The 20,326-nt window shown below is 32.6% G+C and overlaps 1 protein-coding gene across 1 annotated transcript in view; it reads right to left on the minus strand.

Moving 5' to 3' along the window:
• The window catches only part of fusl (transmembrane protein fuseless), a 74,917-nt gene extending 55,245 nt beyond the window's left edge, over window positions 1–19,672 (minus strand). Inside the window, exon 1 of the mRNA XM_072532210.1 lies at window positions 18,876–19,672. Coding sequence (XP_072388311.1) covers window positions 18,876–19,415 — 540 coding nt within the window. The 5' untranslated portion in view covers window positions 19,416–19,672. The remainder of the gene's footprint in view (window positions 1–18,875) is intronic.
• Between the last annotated feature and the right edge of the window lie 654 nt (window positions 19,673–20,326).

Consider the following 20,326-nt stretch of genomic DNA (forward strand, 5'->3'; position numbering starts at 1 on the left):
CTTCCTCATATTCTGTTTCAGACGAAGTGTTATCCGATCCGGGATGAATTATTATAGGTTCTATACTGCTATCTATTATATGATCAAGCTTCCACATATTTTTCTCAATATCCATAACGTGATTAATACATTTTTGCCAATGTTCAGTCGTTACTTCGGATATTGATTTATGAAAAAGAATAGTAACATCTGACAATTTAAAAGTTGTATTATTTCGAGCAACATTACTTTTAACTTCGGCCCATACTAATTCAATCGGATTTAGCTCGCAATGATACGGTGGTAGGCGAAGTATTTCAATTCCTCGTTTTTTGGCTATTTCCTCAATGACATATTTTTTATAATTTTGTTTATTAATTTTAGCAAGCTCTAATAATTCTGCTTTTGTCATTGTATCGTCAAAGATTAAATTCTTAGAAGTTAACCACATTGCAATTTCATCTTTCCTCCATTGAGTAGTTGGTAAACGTTCAACTAATCTAGAGTGGTAACTTGCATTGTCCATCACAATAACTGAATTTTTAGGTATGAATTCAATCATCTGTTCGAAATATTCTTCAAACACGTCTCCGTTCATCTCTTCGTGATAATCACAGGTCTTTTTTGATTCAAACAAAAGTAAACCCTCCTTAAGAAATCCATTCATACTACCTATATGGGTAACAATTAATCGTCGACCTTTACCTGTTGGTTCCTTGAAACCAGGTGAATATCCTTCCAGAAATGCTTGTCGACATGTTTTTATAGTTTTGTCTTTCCAAACTCTCCCTACAGTATGACCTTCATTAACCCACGTTTCATCTAAATAATAAATGTTCTTATTTTCTGTCCTCATTTTTTTTATTTTTCTGAGGTAGTCTCGTCTCCAACACACAATTTCTTCGGAATCGATAAGCATTGACTGTCTGCCCACTTTTTCATACTTAAAGTTTAACTCATGCAAAACTTTCCAAAGTTGGTCTCTACTTATTGTGGGTAAATCGGGATCGTCGGTAATGGCTTGTAAAACTTTATCTAAAGTTGGTATTTGTTTGTTAAAAAAAAATGAGTGGACCATTCTACGAATTGCATTTTTGAAGAATTCATCCACATTCACTTTCGACAATTTTGGTCTTCCTGGTCTCGGTTTGGGTGGCGTTATACCAGCTGATTTTTCCTCTTTTAAAATGTTATATACAGTTGATTTTGAATATCCCATTACTTTAGACGAAATTTCAACTATACTATCAACAGTATTGGAAGGATTGTGTTGCTTAAAATAATTGTAGACGTTAAGGATAACACTCTTTTCGTTAAGTGATAAATGATTCAACTTTAATTTTTTAACTGGTGTATAATCACACGTTAATTCCATATTCTATAAACTCACTATTCACTCTTGCAAAAAACAACTGTGTCAGATCTCTTCACTCGCTTATAATCGACTAAACAAAAATTTTCTGATATTAATGAATGACTATTTAAAGACCATTAACCATTTTATTAATCATTGGTTTTCCAAACAAAATCGAAATTTATACTATTTAAGATAGCGTTCACATTTATCAGAAACCATCTTTCGCTAATCGACTTTTTCTATCTAATCTATCAAAAGACCATTAACTAAATACCTGTGTATTTTAAGAGTTTCTTTATTTCTTGTTATTTAATGGGTCATTATCATAACGACAAAAATAACCATAAATAACGTTACTAAAATAAACAGATTTATATAAATATAATATGCTTTGAAAATGGTTTAAATATCTAACAAACCGAAACAAATAATGTAATACCCTTAAAGTACGTCTGTGACCAGCTGAAAAAACCCTAGCCTACACAGTTCTAACAATAGCAGGTATTTAAATTTTACGATAGTCCATGTGACATGGAAAAATTTCTATCTAAATAGTCAAACCCAACGTAAAATAAGCTAAAATATTGACGTTGTACGAAAAGCACACGTACTAAAATATGCTTAACAATTTAGTTTTTTTTTCTGAGAATTTACTCCAGCTTATTCTTCAAATATACTATAATGACTTCTAATTAAAGTGTACTTCTTGGAAATGCCCATAACTTGAAATTAGAGCTAATTGCTTTTTAACTATTGTCCGATAAGTAAATAGTATTTTCTCTGAAACGGCCTTAATAAATTCCTATAAAGTCAACTGCGTTCTATTGTAAAATTTAGTTTGAACTTGAGTTTCGTTGCAAGAGTTTGTTTTTGACAACTGAAAACCATGGCTTCTACAAGCAGGCGTTGTTGTGTGAATAACCCGGACGTTTTTTGCTTCATATGTGGCGAGTACATTGTAAAGGAAAGTAGAAAACCAGTTTGTGATTTTATAAAAAGGGCATATCAAGAATATTTTGGTGTTCATTTAGGAGATCAAGATAAATCCTGGGCTCCATATGTAGCGTGCAAAACTTGTGTGGAAAACTTGCGACAGTGGACGAAAGGACAACGAAAATGTTTAAAGTTTGGTGTACCAATGGTATGGAGGGAAGCAAAAAATCATTTTGACGATTGTTATTTCTGTCTTGTGAATATAAAGGGCAATAATCGTAACAATCGACATACGTGGACATATCCTAACCTGGATTCAGCAATAAGACCAATTCCACATCAGCTTGAACAGATACCCATTCCAATATTTAGCTGTCTACCTACGTTACCAGAGATTAATGTCGAAACGTTATCTGACGAATACAGACTAATAGATTTGAGGAAGACGACAGTGATTTTGAAGAGGAGTCAACACGTCCTGAACTCTTTACACCAGACACCAAAATAACATACTACCGTAATAGAGAAAAAGATCTTTTGCCTTTTTTTTCTCAGCAAAATGATATGGTTTTTTGTAATAATATTAAAGGACTGTTAGACAAAATGGGTGTATCGGAATATACACCAGATCACTGGCGTCTTTTTATCGACAGTTCCAAACAAAGTTTAGAGTGTGTTCTTTTACACAATGGCAACAAATATGGAAGTATACCAATTGGGCATTCTACAAAAATGAAAGAAGAATATAAAACAATTTCGCTGGTGCTGAAAAACATCAAGTATGACCAACATCAGTGGGCGATCTGTGTTGATTTTAAGATGGTTTCTCCTGTGACAACAAGGTGGCTATACAAAATATCCTTGTTTCCTGTGTCTTTGGGATAGCAGGGCTAAGGACCAACACTGTAGTAGAAGAAAATGGCATCCCAGAGATGCTTTAGTTTAAGGAAAAGCTAATGTAGTTAACGAAGCATTAGTCGACCGAGAGAAAATAATATTACCTCCGTTACATATTAAACTAGGGCTGATAAAACAATGGCTGAATCGTCCTTGTTTTGAATACTTGTCCAGCAAATTCCCTGAACTTAGTAAAGAAAAATTGAAAGCCGGAATATTTGATGGGCCTCAGATACGACAACTTATAAAAGATTCGCATTTTACAGAATCGATGACTAAAATTAAATGTAATGCATGGTGCTCTTTTGTGAAAGTTGTGCAAAATTTTCTTGGAAACAATAAATCGGAAAATTACCGGGATATAGTGGAAGAAATGCTCAACAATTTTAACAAACACGGTTGTCATATGAGTATTAAAATTCATTACCTCCACAGCCACTTAGACCGTTTCCCAGAAAATCTTGGTGACCTTAGTGAGGATCAAGGAGAACGCTTCCACCAAGATATCAAAACGATTGAAGAGAGGTATCAGGGGAGATGGGACACTCACATGATGGCGGATTACTGCTGGAGTCTTCAAAGGGACCGTCTTTTTAAAGCCTTTGCAAGAAAATCATATAAAAGACAGTTTTTAGGTGACGCTGAATAGCAGATTTGTGCTGCGATGCTGGTTATGGTAGATGAAAAGTTAAGTTTTTTTGGCAGATATGTGTGATGATTTTTATAAGAACATTATTGTACAATAAATATCTTACTTTTTATTAGTGTTTTGTTTATTTAATTGGTAGCAGAACTACATATATGTAGCTAGTGCTGCGTTAAATTACCCTATATGTTAGAAATGTGATCTGTTGTATTTCCTGAAAACGATCTGATGGAGAAAATCTACTGGCACTTTTGGATTCAGCAGACCCAAATTACCTAGAAACAGTAAAAAAATTTCCGGCAGCAAACTGTGTGTTTACCAATGTTATTTATGCCATCAACAACTGTAGGTAGAATTAAATATTTAGCAATGGTATGTAACTTACTGGTATTTGCAATGCGAGATGCAACTGTATAGCTTGTTTCTGTGCATTTATAGTAATTGATGATAAAAAATCACTTTTTCATTGTGAAGATGTGAAGAGACCTTAGATTTCGTTTAAATAATTCTAAAGGCTTCTCCTTTCTGTCTGGATGTTTGCTATTTAAATGACAAAGCAGTTTCGAGAGCTTTATACTTTTATTCACAAATAATGCACTGTCTCTTATTTATAATAACTGTCAAGATATATTTGATACTTATCACTGTGTAATCAGGTTTTCCTTTTGATATTTTCATTTCCAGACATAGTCGGTTCTCACGATCTTTTAACAAACGTAATACAAATAACTATGTAATCTAGGCACTAATGTAGCGCCTTCTCTACGAACTGGGTATGATAAGACAAGAGGGTGAAAATTAAATTTTTTTGTTAAAAGGGGTCCTTGACTTCCAGCTTTCAAATTGTAATTTGAAATATAAAATTTTCAACATAAATAATCATCTTATTATCTTAATTTCAATACTTACCACATCTGTAGTTTTTAATAATGTCTCAGCATGAAAATGTCTTGTACCACCATCCATGATAATAATAACGGGCGTTATTAATACATTATTTAACACTTTTAAAAACACAAGCAATAAAACACTAACTCCACAAGTAATCCACGTCGGTTCGAGATGAATACCAGCAAAAATATCTAAAAGTTCCCATACGCCTTCCCAAAAAACGATACAAGCAAAAGTGAAAAGTATTGTATATAGGACTGATAACATACAAAAAATCGGTTGTTTTGTGTCAGAGAAATTTTTGAAGGTGTTCTGATAATATATAAAAATGAATTGGCCTAATAAACCTATCATTAAATATAGTACTTGACTATACACAGGAAAATAAGTGGAGAAGTAGATATCAAGTAACATCCATAAACTCCTCCAGTAACCAACCACGCAAGGGCTTACTACAAAGAATGAAAAGACAACATCGAAAACAGTAAGAAATAAATCTTGATTTAATATCTTTATAAAATTCATTATATATTACAACTTTTACCGAAGATTCACATCCACTGATCAAAATGAACTGAAAATCGGTTTAAAAGACATGGTTCTCTTTGTTTATTAAATTTTGACATATTTATTCTATAATAAATGTCCATAATTGCTGTATTTTTTTTGTGTCTATATCAATAAATGCCAATAATTACTATAAACATCGTTTAGTTTTAAAAACAACATTCGTATTTTTTCTCTGACATAAAAGTAAGAGTCGGCAGTTATTTTAGGTTGTGTGGCTCGTATTATACATCAGTTGACCAGATGAGTTATTAAGCTTTTATTATACCGAGCCATCAAACAAAAACTTTTTCGTGACATTCGTTGATAAAGGTATTTAAAATCTGTTTTGATAATTTAGGTGATATTTTTTACTCATCTTATATAAACAATGTAAGATTGGCTATTTAATTTTATATAATAAAGGTAAAAACCGGCAAATTACATGGAAAAGTGACATAAATTACTAAAAAGTATAAAAATCCTTTAAATTGAAAGTTTGTAAAGTTATTTTTATTAATATGTTGCGTAATTATTGCAAAAATAGCTTCAAAAGTCAATTTTTTTAAAATAATTAATACCTTTTCTAAAAATGCACAAAAAAATTAATTTTACTTGATAATAGGGACAATATCGCATGTAGGGGAACTTGGGTCACAGTGAACCATCGTAAACCAGCCGTCCTCAACCTTTGTGTACGCAATTTATAATTTATCCTTCAATTCTGATCTTTAAATCTTTGCCTTTTTCATGAAACACCTACTGCTTTAGTTCGCATCAAGCTAACACAGTGTGTATTGTATTTCGATAACTGCTGAAAGGTAATTCGAATGCTTTTTTTACATTGTTCTATTTATTAGTTTTGTTCCAAGCCTGGCAGTAAATTCAGATCAATTATAATTTCAAGCTACTTAATAGGTCTTTCTACCAACTGTATATTTTGTCTTTCAAATCAATGTACTTTATTTTTGTTTAAATTAGTTTTTTAGTTGCGTAGGTGGCGGTGGGTAACAGCGAACCATTGACGAATGGATTACACTGAACCTGCTTCACTGTTACCCGTAATGGTTTACTGTACAAATGTTATACTAATAATTATATGCATTTATTTTCATTTAACATAATTTGGTTTACGATAACGTTTATTTATTGTTTTTAGATTCAAAATGCCAAGCAACCGAGTTACAAAAACAAACATTGGCATGCAGAGTGAAGAGCAGATGCGAAGTGCTTTAGACTTCATATCGAGAGAAAATTAAAGCATAAGAAATGTGGCAAAACTTAAGTTGATTCCGTATCTGACTGTTAGAAAATATTGGCAAAAATTTAAAAATACAGATGAACCTATACGGCTAATTCCTAATTATGAAGAAGCACTGGCCAATTATATTGTAAATTGTAGCCAAATTTTAACAGGTTAACACTGCTGTAAATTCGTCAGCTGGCTTACAAGGTCAAAATTACTGAAAAATTGAATAATCGACAGCTGGTTGGCATGGAATGGCTACACAATTTTTGAAAGCAACATCCCCGGTTAAGCCTTAGGACACCTGAAGGGTATAGCCTGTCTCGAACTACGTCATTTAACCGATATAATGCGAACATACTTTATGATAAGTTACAAGAAGTTATGTTTCGTTCGTGACGAAACTAGTTAACTGATCGTGCACAAATTTTAAAGTTTCTCACAGCAAAAGGACAAAAACAGTCCAGCAAAGTCACTAGTGGCGAAAAGGGATCATTTGTAACTACCTGTTGTATCATCAATGTTTGCGGCAATTTTTTACCACCAATCATGATTTTTCCTCGTGTGCATTTTAAGCCTCACATAACAAATGGTGCTCCCAACGACACGTTAGGATTGGCAGTTCTTCCTCATTCTACCGGAAAGACGCAACACTTAAACGTTTGCATTTATAAACCTTTTAAAACTTCCCAAAATTCAGCTGTAAATAGTTAGATGATGCGGAATCCAGGAGAACCTTTAACGGCTTATGAGATAGCTGCTTGCGTTGGGGATGCCCCTATGAAGACAATAACTTTATAAAATTAATTACTATTTAAATGGGAATAAGCCACAATTAAAGGTTAAAATACGTTTATTGACGTTTCAATTTCCACTTCGGAAATCGTTCTCAAAATACAAACATTAGTAAATTAAACAAATTTTGTTTTTTGTTACTGAGTGAAAAATTCTTCTAATAATTTAATTTTATCTGACTCATCTATATTGACAATTCAGACATACCTTATACATTTTAAAGTAGACGACTTTAAAATGATATTGCCAATATTGTTGAGTTGCGTTCCTGGGACGCAATATAAGTAAATAACTTTATAAAATATTTGTAGTACTTTTAAGAAGACCGACATCTTCCCGCACGATAGAAATATTTTTACCGTCATAGACTTCTTACCAAGTGAAGTTACTAACAGGCCCATTACTGAAAATGATGTAAATACCCATATGAACATATCCTATCCACTGGCAGTCGGAACAGAACATACTAGAAGTAGAACTCCTGACTCTGAAACTGAAATACCTTTGGAATTTGTAACTCTGGATCAATTCCGAGGGCTACCAAATGCTGGGCCGATGAAAAATAACAGCCAACCAAAACAAAGAGGTAAATCTATAATAGCCACGGATACCCCAGAAAAAATGGAAATTGAGAAGCACGAAGTAGAAAAGCGGAAAAAGGAAAGCGCAACTCATAAAGAAAAAAATGATTTCAAGAACCAGAAGACACAACAGATGAAAAAAAATACGTTCAGTGTTTATTCTGAGGAAGAAGACTAATAAAAGCGGTGGCGAGGAGAATATTATAAACCCCGACTCTTTTAAGCCATTAGAAAAATTACCCAGGGAAGGAAACTATGTGTTGGTTGAATTTAACTGGAAGAATCGTAAAGTCTATTACGTTGCCAAGGTATTACAAGAGGCCAAGGAACAAGAAGTACAAGTAAGTTTTTTAAGGATAAATTATAAAATGGAAAACGTTCAACATTCCGCTTGTCAGACGTTTTAGACGTGTCTCCGGTTGCACTATCAGACGTAAAATTGATATTACTACAAACAATTATCTATGGTAATACTATACGACAACAGTCATTCTATTCATTCAAATAAAATTTTACTCGAATAGACATTTGTCAGTTATTAGTAATAGTGAGGTAATAAAGGTTTTGCTATATTACGCGTTTTCTTTTCTTCAAGAAACCTGCTAATTCTCTATTCCCCCATTTGGTTCATTGTTACCCATAGCCTGGTTTACTGTTCACAAGGACAGGGGCACACTGAACCAAATGACACTTTGAAAAAAATAAACTTTAACTAGTACCAAACATCTGGTTAGATCCTGTTCATTTCAGACTTTTATGCATATTCTTCACTGAGTTATACCACGCCAAACAAAAAGTGGTTTACTATAACCCAAGCTCCCCTATTCAGTTATTAAAATTACAAGAAGTTTTACTTAAAAGTTATTACAAAATTGAAATTAGTTATCCTCGAAAGCTTTTATCTATCTACAACGTTACTATGCGTAATAATTCCCTTTTTAATATTAATATGGTGATTTGATTTGAAATTTAAATATCTGTTGGTGTGTGTTGGTTTTCTATACACCTGTGTCTCATAACCATTATCGTTCTTAGAGAATAAAACATCCAGGAAAGGTAGTGTGTTATTATATTCCTTTTCCCCGGTAAATGTTATTGTCTCTTCTTTATTGTTTCTATCATTCAGGAATGTGTCCAACATGTCAACATCTCTGATTCATGAGGCTATATTGAGAACACATCATCTGCACATCTCCACCATACGGTGGGTTTTAAATTTTGTTTAGAAATAATATTTGTTTCAAAATCTTCCATAAATATATCGTCTAATGATGAAAATAAACTAGAGCTCATTGCTAGACCAAAATTTTGTTAATAACAGTCATTATTTACAGTAAAGTCACAGTAAAGTCACAGTAAAAAAATGTTGTAAAATGTATGGAAAATGTCAATAATTATGGTCCACTTATGATCCCGCGTTTACTAATAATAGTAAGATCCCTAATGATTGCAACGGGAGTCTAAGAAAGAAATATAACCTATATCGTCGATTAATAAAGAATAAAACTGTTTATGAAAATGATTAACAACAAGTTCACTAACAAAATGGATAATTACCAACCAGTAGAACAAGCTGTCATCTGCAATCCCGAGAAAACTGATAGATAAGAGAGGGCAAATGAATGCCAAGTCTCCTTTTCTGGATATAATATATAGATAAACTACCTGAATCTGATTTAATCCACTTATCTATGTCACAAATTAACTTTTGGAGATTTATATTTTAGACTCTAATTTTGAATCAATATCAACCTATTTATGCAATTTTTTCTTTATTAAAACAGAGTCGGTTAGCTACTTTTTAAACTAAACAACTTGTTTATCAATCATAGCAATTGCCCTAACGCGTCTGAGGTCAAAAATCTATGAGTCTATATTTACTTTTGATTGGTAAATAGTTCTATGAACTTATACAAAATAATAAGGTATCATGATGTAAATACAGAAATTGTGGACGATAACGCGAAGGAATACAATAAGGTCTAAAATTTTTTTGAATTTTTTTTTACAATTTATTTTAAATATTGTTTAATTCAATCAATTATTGACTGCAAATGGTTTTATGACTTTATTAAAATATGCATTTATTAGTCTAATTTGAACAAATATCTTTTTAATATAGGATTTTCAAAAACTCGTTAATAAAACAACGTAACAGTAGATTGGGAAATGTGTTTATAATAACACTTATTACATAAAGATAACAAGGGATCGAATTTTCAAAAAGACGGAAAGTTAAAAAAAAAAAACTTAAGTCCGTAACAAAGTCCGGGAAACTAAAAAAAAGCAATGAAAGCGAATAATAAAAAGGATATCAAGCACAATATATACAGGGTGGTCGTTAAGTAATTGTTCAAAAAGAAACAGTAATTTCTAGACTTACGAATTACGATTTAAACTAACTTGCTTTAATAAAATGTTGATATTAAAAGAGATACAGGGTGTTGACCAAAGTTGAACTTTAAAATTTAATTTTTCTCTATAACTTTTATATTTGTAGACATTTATCTATAATATTATATGACTGTGGGTTCTTAAGTATGAAAAATAATAATTTAATGCATACCTGAATGTAGCTGATAGAGGGCCCCACATATGTGACATGTATTTTCGATTAACTTTTGTTTTTTAAGTTAGCGCTATTTGTGTCAAAATAGTTATTTATGTACTAAGGGTACATAACTAAAAAACATAAGGAAAAAACTAAACAGTTTTTTCTTGTTTTCCAAAATTTACATTTTGTGACAAGAGGCCTTTCATAAATAAGCGATTCAACTGTAACTTTTTTTCGACTGGAAATCCAACGTACTGGCTTACAGATACGAATAAGATACCAGACTTATTAGATTTCTATATTGTTAGAAAAATCCCACAAAATTGAAGAGGAACTAGAGTATCAAATCACTACTCAGTGATAATGACAGTAAGCGATAGAATAATTATTATGAGGAAACGCGAAATAGTCTAATTGCCTAAATTGTCTAAAGATAATGGATTGGATAGGTTTCGTACAGGCTTTATAAAACAGAATAGAATCGAACATCAGCTTGAAAAGAAGTGAAGGGCTTGACCAAGAAGCAGAGAAATTTAACATAGATATACAGCAGGCAACGTGAGTCAACACTAAGCTAATCAAAAAAAGAAAAAGACGGAAGGTAATAATTACCCAAGTAAAATAAGAATTATGGTTGCCAAAAAATGGCGCCTGAGAAGAAAATGTCAGTAATGCAGAACAATTGTAAATAAAACCAGGTTAAATTAAATAACTCAAAATAAAATCAAAGAAATTAAAAAACTATAAATACGAATCAATAAGTAAATTATTAAGGGAGCTTACCTATGAAAAACATAGTGATTACTCATTATGGAGAGCCACGAAGGGAGTCCAGAGGCTAATAACACAAAATCCGCCCATTAGTAAATCTGATGGTACGTTGGCTAAAAGTAATCAAGAAACATGGACATATTTGCTAATCATTTGGAAAATACCTTTAAACCGAATTATATGCAACCTGAGATTGATAATTTTTCAACAACAGATGAAAATCTTAATTTCATATATTCATTCATATTTCATAAATCTAAAAGACAATGCAATTAGTAACCCCTAAAGAAGTTAAAACTGACATACTAACAAAATAGGCACCGTGGTATGACTTGATAACAGGAAAATAGTTAACCCATCAAATCTACTTAAGAAGTCAATTAGATTTAAATAGTTCCCAAGATGCTGGAAATTTGCGGAAATAACTATGATAGCAAAACCTAAGAAACCATCAAATGAGGTAACATCATATTGGCCAATCGTTGCTGCAAGTGATTTTAAAATTGTTTGAAAAACTCTTATTAAAAAGACTATGATAGGACAAAAATATATTACTCTACATCAATTTGGGTTTAGAAATAATCATGCAACACTAGACCACAAAATCACTAATCAAATAAAAAAAGCTCTAGAGGAGTAAAAGTATATTCGGTAGTTTTTCTATATGCTGCTCAGGCTTTTGATAACTTCCAGTATAATGGGCAAGGATACAAACTGGATTTAATTTCGCCTAAAGATCATAGTCAATTACTAAAATCATATATTAGTGAAAGATTGTTTAAAATGAAATTTGAAGACTGTTACTCTAACTTAAGAACGGTAAGTGCTGAAGTACTTCAAGGCAGTATTTTAGGTCCATTACTCTATTTTCTGTTCACTTACGATATATCAGTATTAAACATAACCACAAGTGCTACGTTTGCTGATGATCCAAATATCTTATTATTCCTATGCCGTCCCCATTAACGGAGGTTGGCGACCACATTTTTAAAAGCTTCTCTGTCTTTTGCAACGTGGAATAATTCGTCTACAGTCATGTTTGTCCAGTCTCGAATATTTCGCAGCCATGACTTCCTCTTTCTACCTATTCCCTTTTTGCCATCGACTCTACCCTGCATGATGACCTGCAGAAGACTATATTTATTATTTCTTAGTATGTGTCCAAGGTATGCAGTCTTGCGTACTTTTATCGTTCTCAACAATTTTTTGTCTCGACCCATCCTTCTCAGCACTTCCTCATTGGTGACCCTGGCAGTCCATGGAATTCTTAACATTCTCCGGTATATCCAAAGTTCAAAGGCTTCAATCTTTTTAACTATTTGCGCTTTTAGTGTCCATGTTTCTACCCCGTACAATAGTTGCGACCAGACGTAACATTCAACAAACCTCAGTCTCAGCGCAGTATTCAGATTTTTGTCACAGAACAATTGTTTGAATTTTAAGAACGCTGCCCTTGCCATTTCTATTCGTACTCGGATCTCTTGGTCTGGATCTAATTCTGTGTTGATGTAAGCTCCCAGATATTTATATTTTGTCACTCTCTCTATTTGCTGTCCACCAAGAGTTAGTTGTTCATTATTTATTGGACTCCTTGATACTATCATAAATTTGGTCTTATCTGTGTTGATGTCAAGTCCCATTTGAATGCATTCACTATTTATTGCATCTAGTAAAGTTTGTAGTTCTTCTATACTCTCAGCCATAATTACCGTGTCATCTGCAAATCTCATGGTGTTTATGATTTCTCCACCAATTCTTATTCCCTCTTTTCTTTCCCATAAGGCTTTTCTGAATATGACGTGTGAGTACACGTTGAAAAGCGTCGGAGACAAAACGCATCCTTGCCTAACCCCTCTCGCAATCGGTATATTATTTGTTTCTATATCGTTCACCTTTACTACTGCTTTCTGGTTCCAGTATATAGCCTTAATAAACTCAATGTCTTTTTTGTCTAAATTGATGTTTTTTAATTCATCTATTAACTTCATATGCTGCACTCGGTCAAAGGCCTTCCTAAAGTCTATGAAGCATACATATGCATACATATGCACCCGACATTTCTGCAAGAGTACCGTCAACGCAAATAATGCTTCTCTTGTACCCATGCCTCCTCTGAAGCCAAACTGAGTTTCATCTATCTGCTCCTCACATTTCTTATAAATTCGGTTTTGAACAATTTTCAAGAGAATCTTTAAAGGGTGGCACATTAGGCTTATCAATCTATAGTCATTACATGATTTGGTATTGTTGTTTTTTGGTAGAGGTAAAAATATCGATTTAAGCCATTCTTCCGGGATGTTGCCCTCTTCATATATGTGGTTGAGAATTCGGGTGAGTCTCTTTATATTACCGTCATCTAAGGCTTTTAACAGTTCAACTGGAATTGGATCAGGACCCGGTGCTCTTCCTTGTTTTGCATTCTGTAGGGCATTCTTCACTTCTGAGGATAAAATTTGTAGGTATTGTTTTTCTTCACCTATATCTTGTTCATTTTCTCTCTCGTCATGGAACAGATAGATTACATATTGTTCCCATACTTCCTTTATTTTGCTCTCTTCAGTAAGAGAGCAAAAATATCCAAATATATTAGCGGTTAATGATGATGAAATTGAAGCAAAGATGCACTCAACGAGGTTAATTCATTTACCAATAAATGGAGTATCAAACTAAATTAGACTAAATCAATACATGTAGATTTCACCAATAAAAAAATTAATAAAACGCCAAAAGTATTAAACTACTATAGCACATGACAACATAGCAAAATATCTGTGCATGACTCTAGATGTCAGGCTAACATGGAAAGAACACGTAAAAAATATAACTAAACATCAAATATAGAAAACTGTACTGGCTCCTTGAAAGAAAATCGGAGCTGTCAATCCATAATAAGCTCATGATAAATAAATAAGCTGAAGCTGAAGCCAGTACTGAAGCCGGTATAAACATACGGCTGGTATATACAGCTTTGGAAATGTACCAGTGCGATACATCAAAATAATTTAAAGTTTTCAGAATAAAGTGCTGAGAAACATTGTAAATACTCTCTGGTACATAAAAAATAGTGACTTTCACACAGATCTAGGTGTAGAAATTGTCGTAGATGTGAATTAAGTATTTGCAAAGAAGCATAAAAACAGACTTCATAACCGTGCAAACGTAGAGGTTATTCAACTCCTGGATCTGCATGGAATAGTGAGAAGACTCAAAAGAACTAAACCTTTCGAGTTAGTGTAAAACCTTTTGAGTGTAAATAGTTTATGTCTAAAAGTTCTGTGCATGTTGAGTGAATAGTTAACAAGGCACCGTGTAGTTGTTTAAAAAAAACTATAGTTAAATATGTATCTTAACAACCTTTAGTGCCATCAGACACAATTTTGGTGTCACCAACTTATATAAAGCTGTGACTCATTAAAAATTTCGTAAACGATATGAAAAAAAAAATATTAAAGGCTTTCAGTATCTTAAAACTAAATTTCCGCGAATCAGTGTCGCGAAGTTGAAAGAAGAAATTTTTGTTGGTCCGCAAATACGGGAGCTTAGGACAGATGTAGCTTTTAACTTGATATTAAACAGAAAAGAAAAAGAACTTCTAAAAGAAAAAAAAGCTCTTGGATGTAATACGTCACTGAAAATTCATTTTTTAGATTCCCACTAAGATTTTTTTTAAACCTTGATGTCATATCAGATGAGAATGGTGAAAGGTTTAGCCAATATAATATAATTAAAGCTCGGATTATAATTGTTTTTAGCACTTTTTCCTTTTTTCGTAAATTCCGCCTATTTGTGCCTTTTTTAAAATTTCATGGTACTACCCATGATATTATTCTATTACTAAACCATTCTATAATAAAATTTTGGGTCAATAATAAAATATCAATGGTTTGTTTATATAACAGATTTCTAGGAAAATGTACCTGATCGAGACTTGAGGGTTAACTATTTGGAAATCCCTAAGCTTTATTAGTTTATTACCAGTTGTACAGTCCGTTACTTTATTAGAGTTTAGTCACAAATTGCTATATCCTAGTTTAGTTTTGTTGCGTATACCGAAAAGCAAAGAACACGTTTTAAAACGTTTTAGACATTTGTGTGAAAAGATGACATCTAAATTAAGGCTATGGATCGCACCTTATTCGGAACTTTCTCTAGAAGGAGATGGAGCATTTTGTAAACCATGCGGCAAATCGGTAAGTTTTATTTTATCTCGTCCCACATATATATATATATACAAGGATTTCCACAGTTTTCACTGTATTCCTTCACTCAACCGTTTTCTCCAATTTTTCCTGTTTAGCCAGTCCCCTTCCTGTAGGTTTCTTCTACTCATTGCTTCGTCCACCTCATCTCTGAAAGATCTTCGGGGTCTGCCTCTCTTTCTTCTTCCTATCGGGCTCCACTCTGTTATTCTATTTATCCACCGATTTTGGTCTGCTCTTCTGACATGTCCGTACCATGTTAATCTCTTCTGTTCGATGTAGTCTATTATGTCGGAGTTCATTCCCATTCTCCTCTTAATCTCCATGTTATTTATTCTGTCTCTTCTTGTTACTCTGCAGCTTCTCCTTAGGAATTCCATCTCTGTTGCCCTTATTTTGTTTTTGGTTTTCTTATTTATTGTCCAATTTTCACACCCATAAGTGAGGATACTTCTTGTCATGGTATTATATATTTTTTTCTTTGTTTTCATGCTGATGTTCTTATCCCATAGTACCGGGTTCAATTTTCGTATGCAGTCTCTTATTTGCCCTAGTCTATTTTTTATATCTTCCTCCGTTGTTCCTTTGTTTGATATTATGAAACCTAAATACTTATACTTGTCTGTTACTTTGATTTGTTTACCTTCATCTATTTCCAGCTGTTTTATTTCTGTATTCTCCGTTGTTAGGTATTCAGTTTTCTTTAGGTTTATTTCCATCCCATTCTTTGTATATTCCTGCTCCAGTTTTCTCATCATAAAACTGAGGTCATCCTCGTCTTGTGCGATCACTATTTGGTCGTCGGCAAAACTTAGCGTATATAGATATTCGTTCCTTACTGGTATACCCATTCCTTTGCACTTTCTTTTCCATGGTTTTAGGGTTTTTTCGAGGAATATTTTGAACAGGGTGGGGGATGTGGAACAACCCTGTAGTAGTCCCTTTGTCGTCTTAAATGGTCTATTGCCCGTTTTGATAGCTACTTCGTTATTCTTGTAGAGTGCTTTTACCGCGTTTATTAATCTTCGTGGAACTTCGATGTCTTCCATTGCTTCCCATAGCTTGGTTCTAGGTATTGAGTCATATGCCTTCTTAAGATCAACAAAAGCCAGATGGACGGATCTATTTTTGGCCATTCTTTTTTCTATTAGTTGTTCGACCGTGTAAATGTGATCTAAGCATGCTTTCCCCGCTGTGAAACCTGCCTGGTCTTCTCCGATTTTATCTTGTAACTCGTCACACAACATAACTAAATTCTAAAGCGGTTTTAGAATTCTAATTATTTTTTTTTTAAATTCTCAGATTTCAAGTAGAAAAAAGTACTTTATTGACCAGCATTGTGGAACCCCACTTCATAAACGTAATTTGGAAAAATTAAATTCCTCTAAGTTAGCCCAAATATCTCTGCGAGATAGTTCAAGCAGTTCAAAAAAAAGGAGGACGACGTATTTAAATTTGATTTATGCCAGATGATGATTGCATCCAACATTCCTCTATATAAAGTTAATAAGTATAACCCTAGTTTAAAATGCTTTTTCGAAAAATATCTTAATAAATCCTTACCGGACGAGAGTACATTGAGAAAACATACTGTGGAAAAATGTAATGTGGAATGTATTTCAAAAATTAAGCGGGAGTTAGAGGGCAATTTTTTGTATATTGTGTATATTGTGGATGAAACGACAGATGTATGCGGCAGGTATATAGCTAATTTAATGATTGGAATTTTGAACGAAAACTTTGCGAGAAAACCTTATTTAGTTGCCGTTAAAGAATTGGAAAAAACAAACAATTTAACAATAAGTCGATTTATACAAGATAGTTTAACAAACCCCTTTTTACCCAACTCTATACCAGTGAATAAAATAGTTTTAATGCTTTCAGATGCTGCGGCATATATGTTAAAAGCTGCTGTTAATTTAAAGATTTTTTATCCTAATTTAATTCATTGCACTTGTGTAGCCCACGGGGTAAATAGAATTGCTGAAGAAATAAGAAATCTGGTTCCGTTAGTAAATAATTTTATAAATTTTATGAAAAAAGTTTTTGTAAAGGCTCCGTTGAGGGTGCAAATATATAAAGAAAGACTTCCCGGTGTCCCTTTGCCACCTAAACCAGTAATTACAAGGTGGGGATCCTGGCTCGAAGCAGTTTTTTTTTTACTTTGAACACTGCAATGAAATAGAATTAATGTCAGAATTTGATGATGATATTTCCGAAGCCATTCGAGAAGCAAAAAAATATTAAAAAATCCCAAGTTGAAACAGGAACTCGCTTATATCAATGACAATTATAAATTAATAGTTACCACAATTACCTTATTAGAAAAACAAGAGATAAATTTATGTGAGTCAGTAAAATTAATAGATAATTTAAAGACGAAAATTAAATCGGCACCTGGAAGTAACGGTCAATTAATTTAAAAAAAAAAATGAAATATGTTTTCGACAAGAATGAAGGTTTTTCGTTTTTATCTAATGTTGCTAAAGTTATGAATGGGACATTTTCCGAGGAATTTCAAATTATGCCAGATTTATTATCCGCTCTGAAATATGCTCCAATTACATCTGTCGATGTCGAACGTTCGTTTTCAATGTACAAATTAATTTTAAATGATCGAAGACATAGTTTTAAGACCGAAAATATTGAAAAACATTTAGTTGTTTCTAAATGTTCTATCTGTTTGATAAAATTTTAAGTGGTTACAATGTTTAATTATTAATTTACAGTTATTTAGTTACTAATTTATTTATACTAATGTTATGATTATGATGTGTAAATATACCTAAGTTAATATTACGTTATTTCAGTTTGTACAATAAATAATAAGTTATATTCCTTTATTGCCTATATTTTGCCTAAATGTTAATATTCTTGCCTTTTTTAATAAAAATCTTTGCCTATATAGGCGCCTTTTTCTTCAATTTTTGTTGCCTATAAATCCGAGGTTTAAATATAATGCACATTGAAAGAGGCTTCGATGTGAAATGGTCAGTAGCAATGCTGTTTCAATACAGGCAATCGATTCGATATATTTAGTGAAACTTTTATGACCTGTACCTAAAAAATGTATTTTTTAGGGTAAAATTTAAACCTAGTACTCAATAACTTTTTTATAGTTGTTACAAAAGTATTGTTTTTAAAAAAGTTTATGTCCTGTAGTTATTCCCGCGGTAAATTTCGCATTTAGAGCACCAAAAATAATGTTAGCATACATAAAAACAAAAGGGAGACACATTTTTTTGCAGAGCAGTGATAATAATAAAAAGAAAACACTCAAATAAATCGAGAAAATTATAAACGTATTTTAAATATGTTAAGTGCTATAATCAATTATGAAGTGTAAAACGCTATTTGGGTTTATAGATTAAATAAAATAAATAAACAATAAAAATGTCTAAACTAAGTTTTAGTTCAGATAGATATATCTTTGACATTTTTTGTTTAATAAAAAAAATTAATATAAAATAAAAATCTTACCGGCGTTCTAAACAAAGTTGGTACTTCAAAATATCCCTTAACATTGTCGTTAACAATGACAAAAGGAGGTGCTGTAACATTCCTCAAGGCTCTCATAGCGAGTAAAGCCACAATTCCTACTCCCGTTGTAGCACTAATTGACATAACATCTGTCTGGTAGGGAACGTACAGGAATCCCCAAGGACCCCTCCAGCCGTTAACACAGGTAAATGCATAGCACACAGTATACAGTCTCGACACGATATAGTACAATATTCGGTTTTTATCTGGATGGAACTTTTCTTCGAATACTTTTTGGAAGCACATAAAAACGCAATGTCCAAATAAACCTATGCCTAGAGATATCAGTCCGTTGTACAATAAAGAGTATTCAGCTAGATATATGTCCATCAAACCCCAAGCACCCCTCCAGTAGGCCACTACACAGGGACATAACACAAAAAATGCAAATAAAGTGTCCAGTATTGTTAAAAATGTGTAGTACGAGGCGTTATATCCCTGTATAACAGTGTCGGGTAACCCAGCGGTACTACCCCTCATATTTACTAGGTCTTCACTCACATTTGTCAACAACACTTGTAGTTTTCAACGGGGCCAATTCAACCTGGCGATTTTTACACTACATATTAACTAAATTAATCCACGGTTCCCTATGTATAACATAGTGGTAGGGGTACCACGTGATATCAACATCAAATCATTCATAATAGGTTTTGGTAAGGAAGAATATCACTCTTTTTTTTGTATATTTTTTACCTTGCGCTTGATATTTCACTTAGTTGTGATGCAAAATACACTCAGCGTGATTAATGTGGTATTATCTACCAGATAACATACACACAATTACTCTTAACAATACTTTAAACGGTTTATAGAAGCAACAAAGGAAATCGCTTATGATCAAATTGTTTAATTTTCTTGGATGGTTCTCGGAGAATTTGTCCTCATTTTTCAGTTGGGTTTTAGTCGCAATTTTGCAAGCCCAAACGTTTGTTTGTTTATGTTCAAAACGAATGCATAGTCTGTAAAATAATTCAATTATATAACAACTATTGTTATTTGTAATTATATATTCCAAATGTAACGAGATTGCGGGTAATCAATCGTTGACGCAAGGTTATTTGCGTGAAGTCTGTATTTAATTTTCTAATTTTTTGCTTCTCTAAACTTGCCAAAAACGTTAATGACGATACAAATTATTAATTTGTTGATTGACGAATTCTATAATTTATTTTTTAATTTTTGACAGCACGCTAAAAAGTGTGTCACTTTTGCATATAATTTACCGGTCTCCACCTTAAGTAAGTATTTAAGATCAAATAGCGATCTTACATTGTTTATATATTGTTTCTAAGTAAAAAAATGACGTTTCATCATTTAAATGAATATTTTGCCCATTAAATATTATTATCACCAAATTTATCAAAAGTATTTGATAGCTACCTGTATCA

This window comes from Diabrotica undecimpunctata, chromosome 5, assembly GCF_040954645.1.
Source record: "Diabrotica undecimpunctata isolate CICGRU chromosome 5, icDiaUnde3, whole genome shotgun sequence".
NCBI classification, from domain to species: Eukaryota; Metazoa; Arthropoda; class Insecta; order Coleoptera; family Chrysomelidae; genus Diabrotica; species Diabrotica undecimpunctata.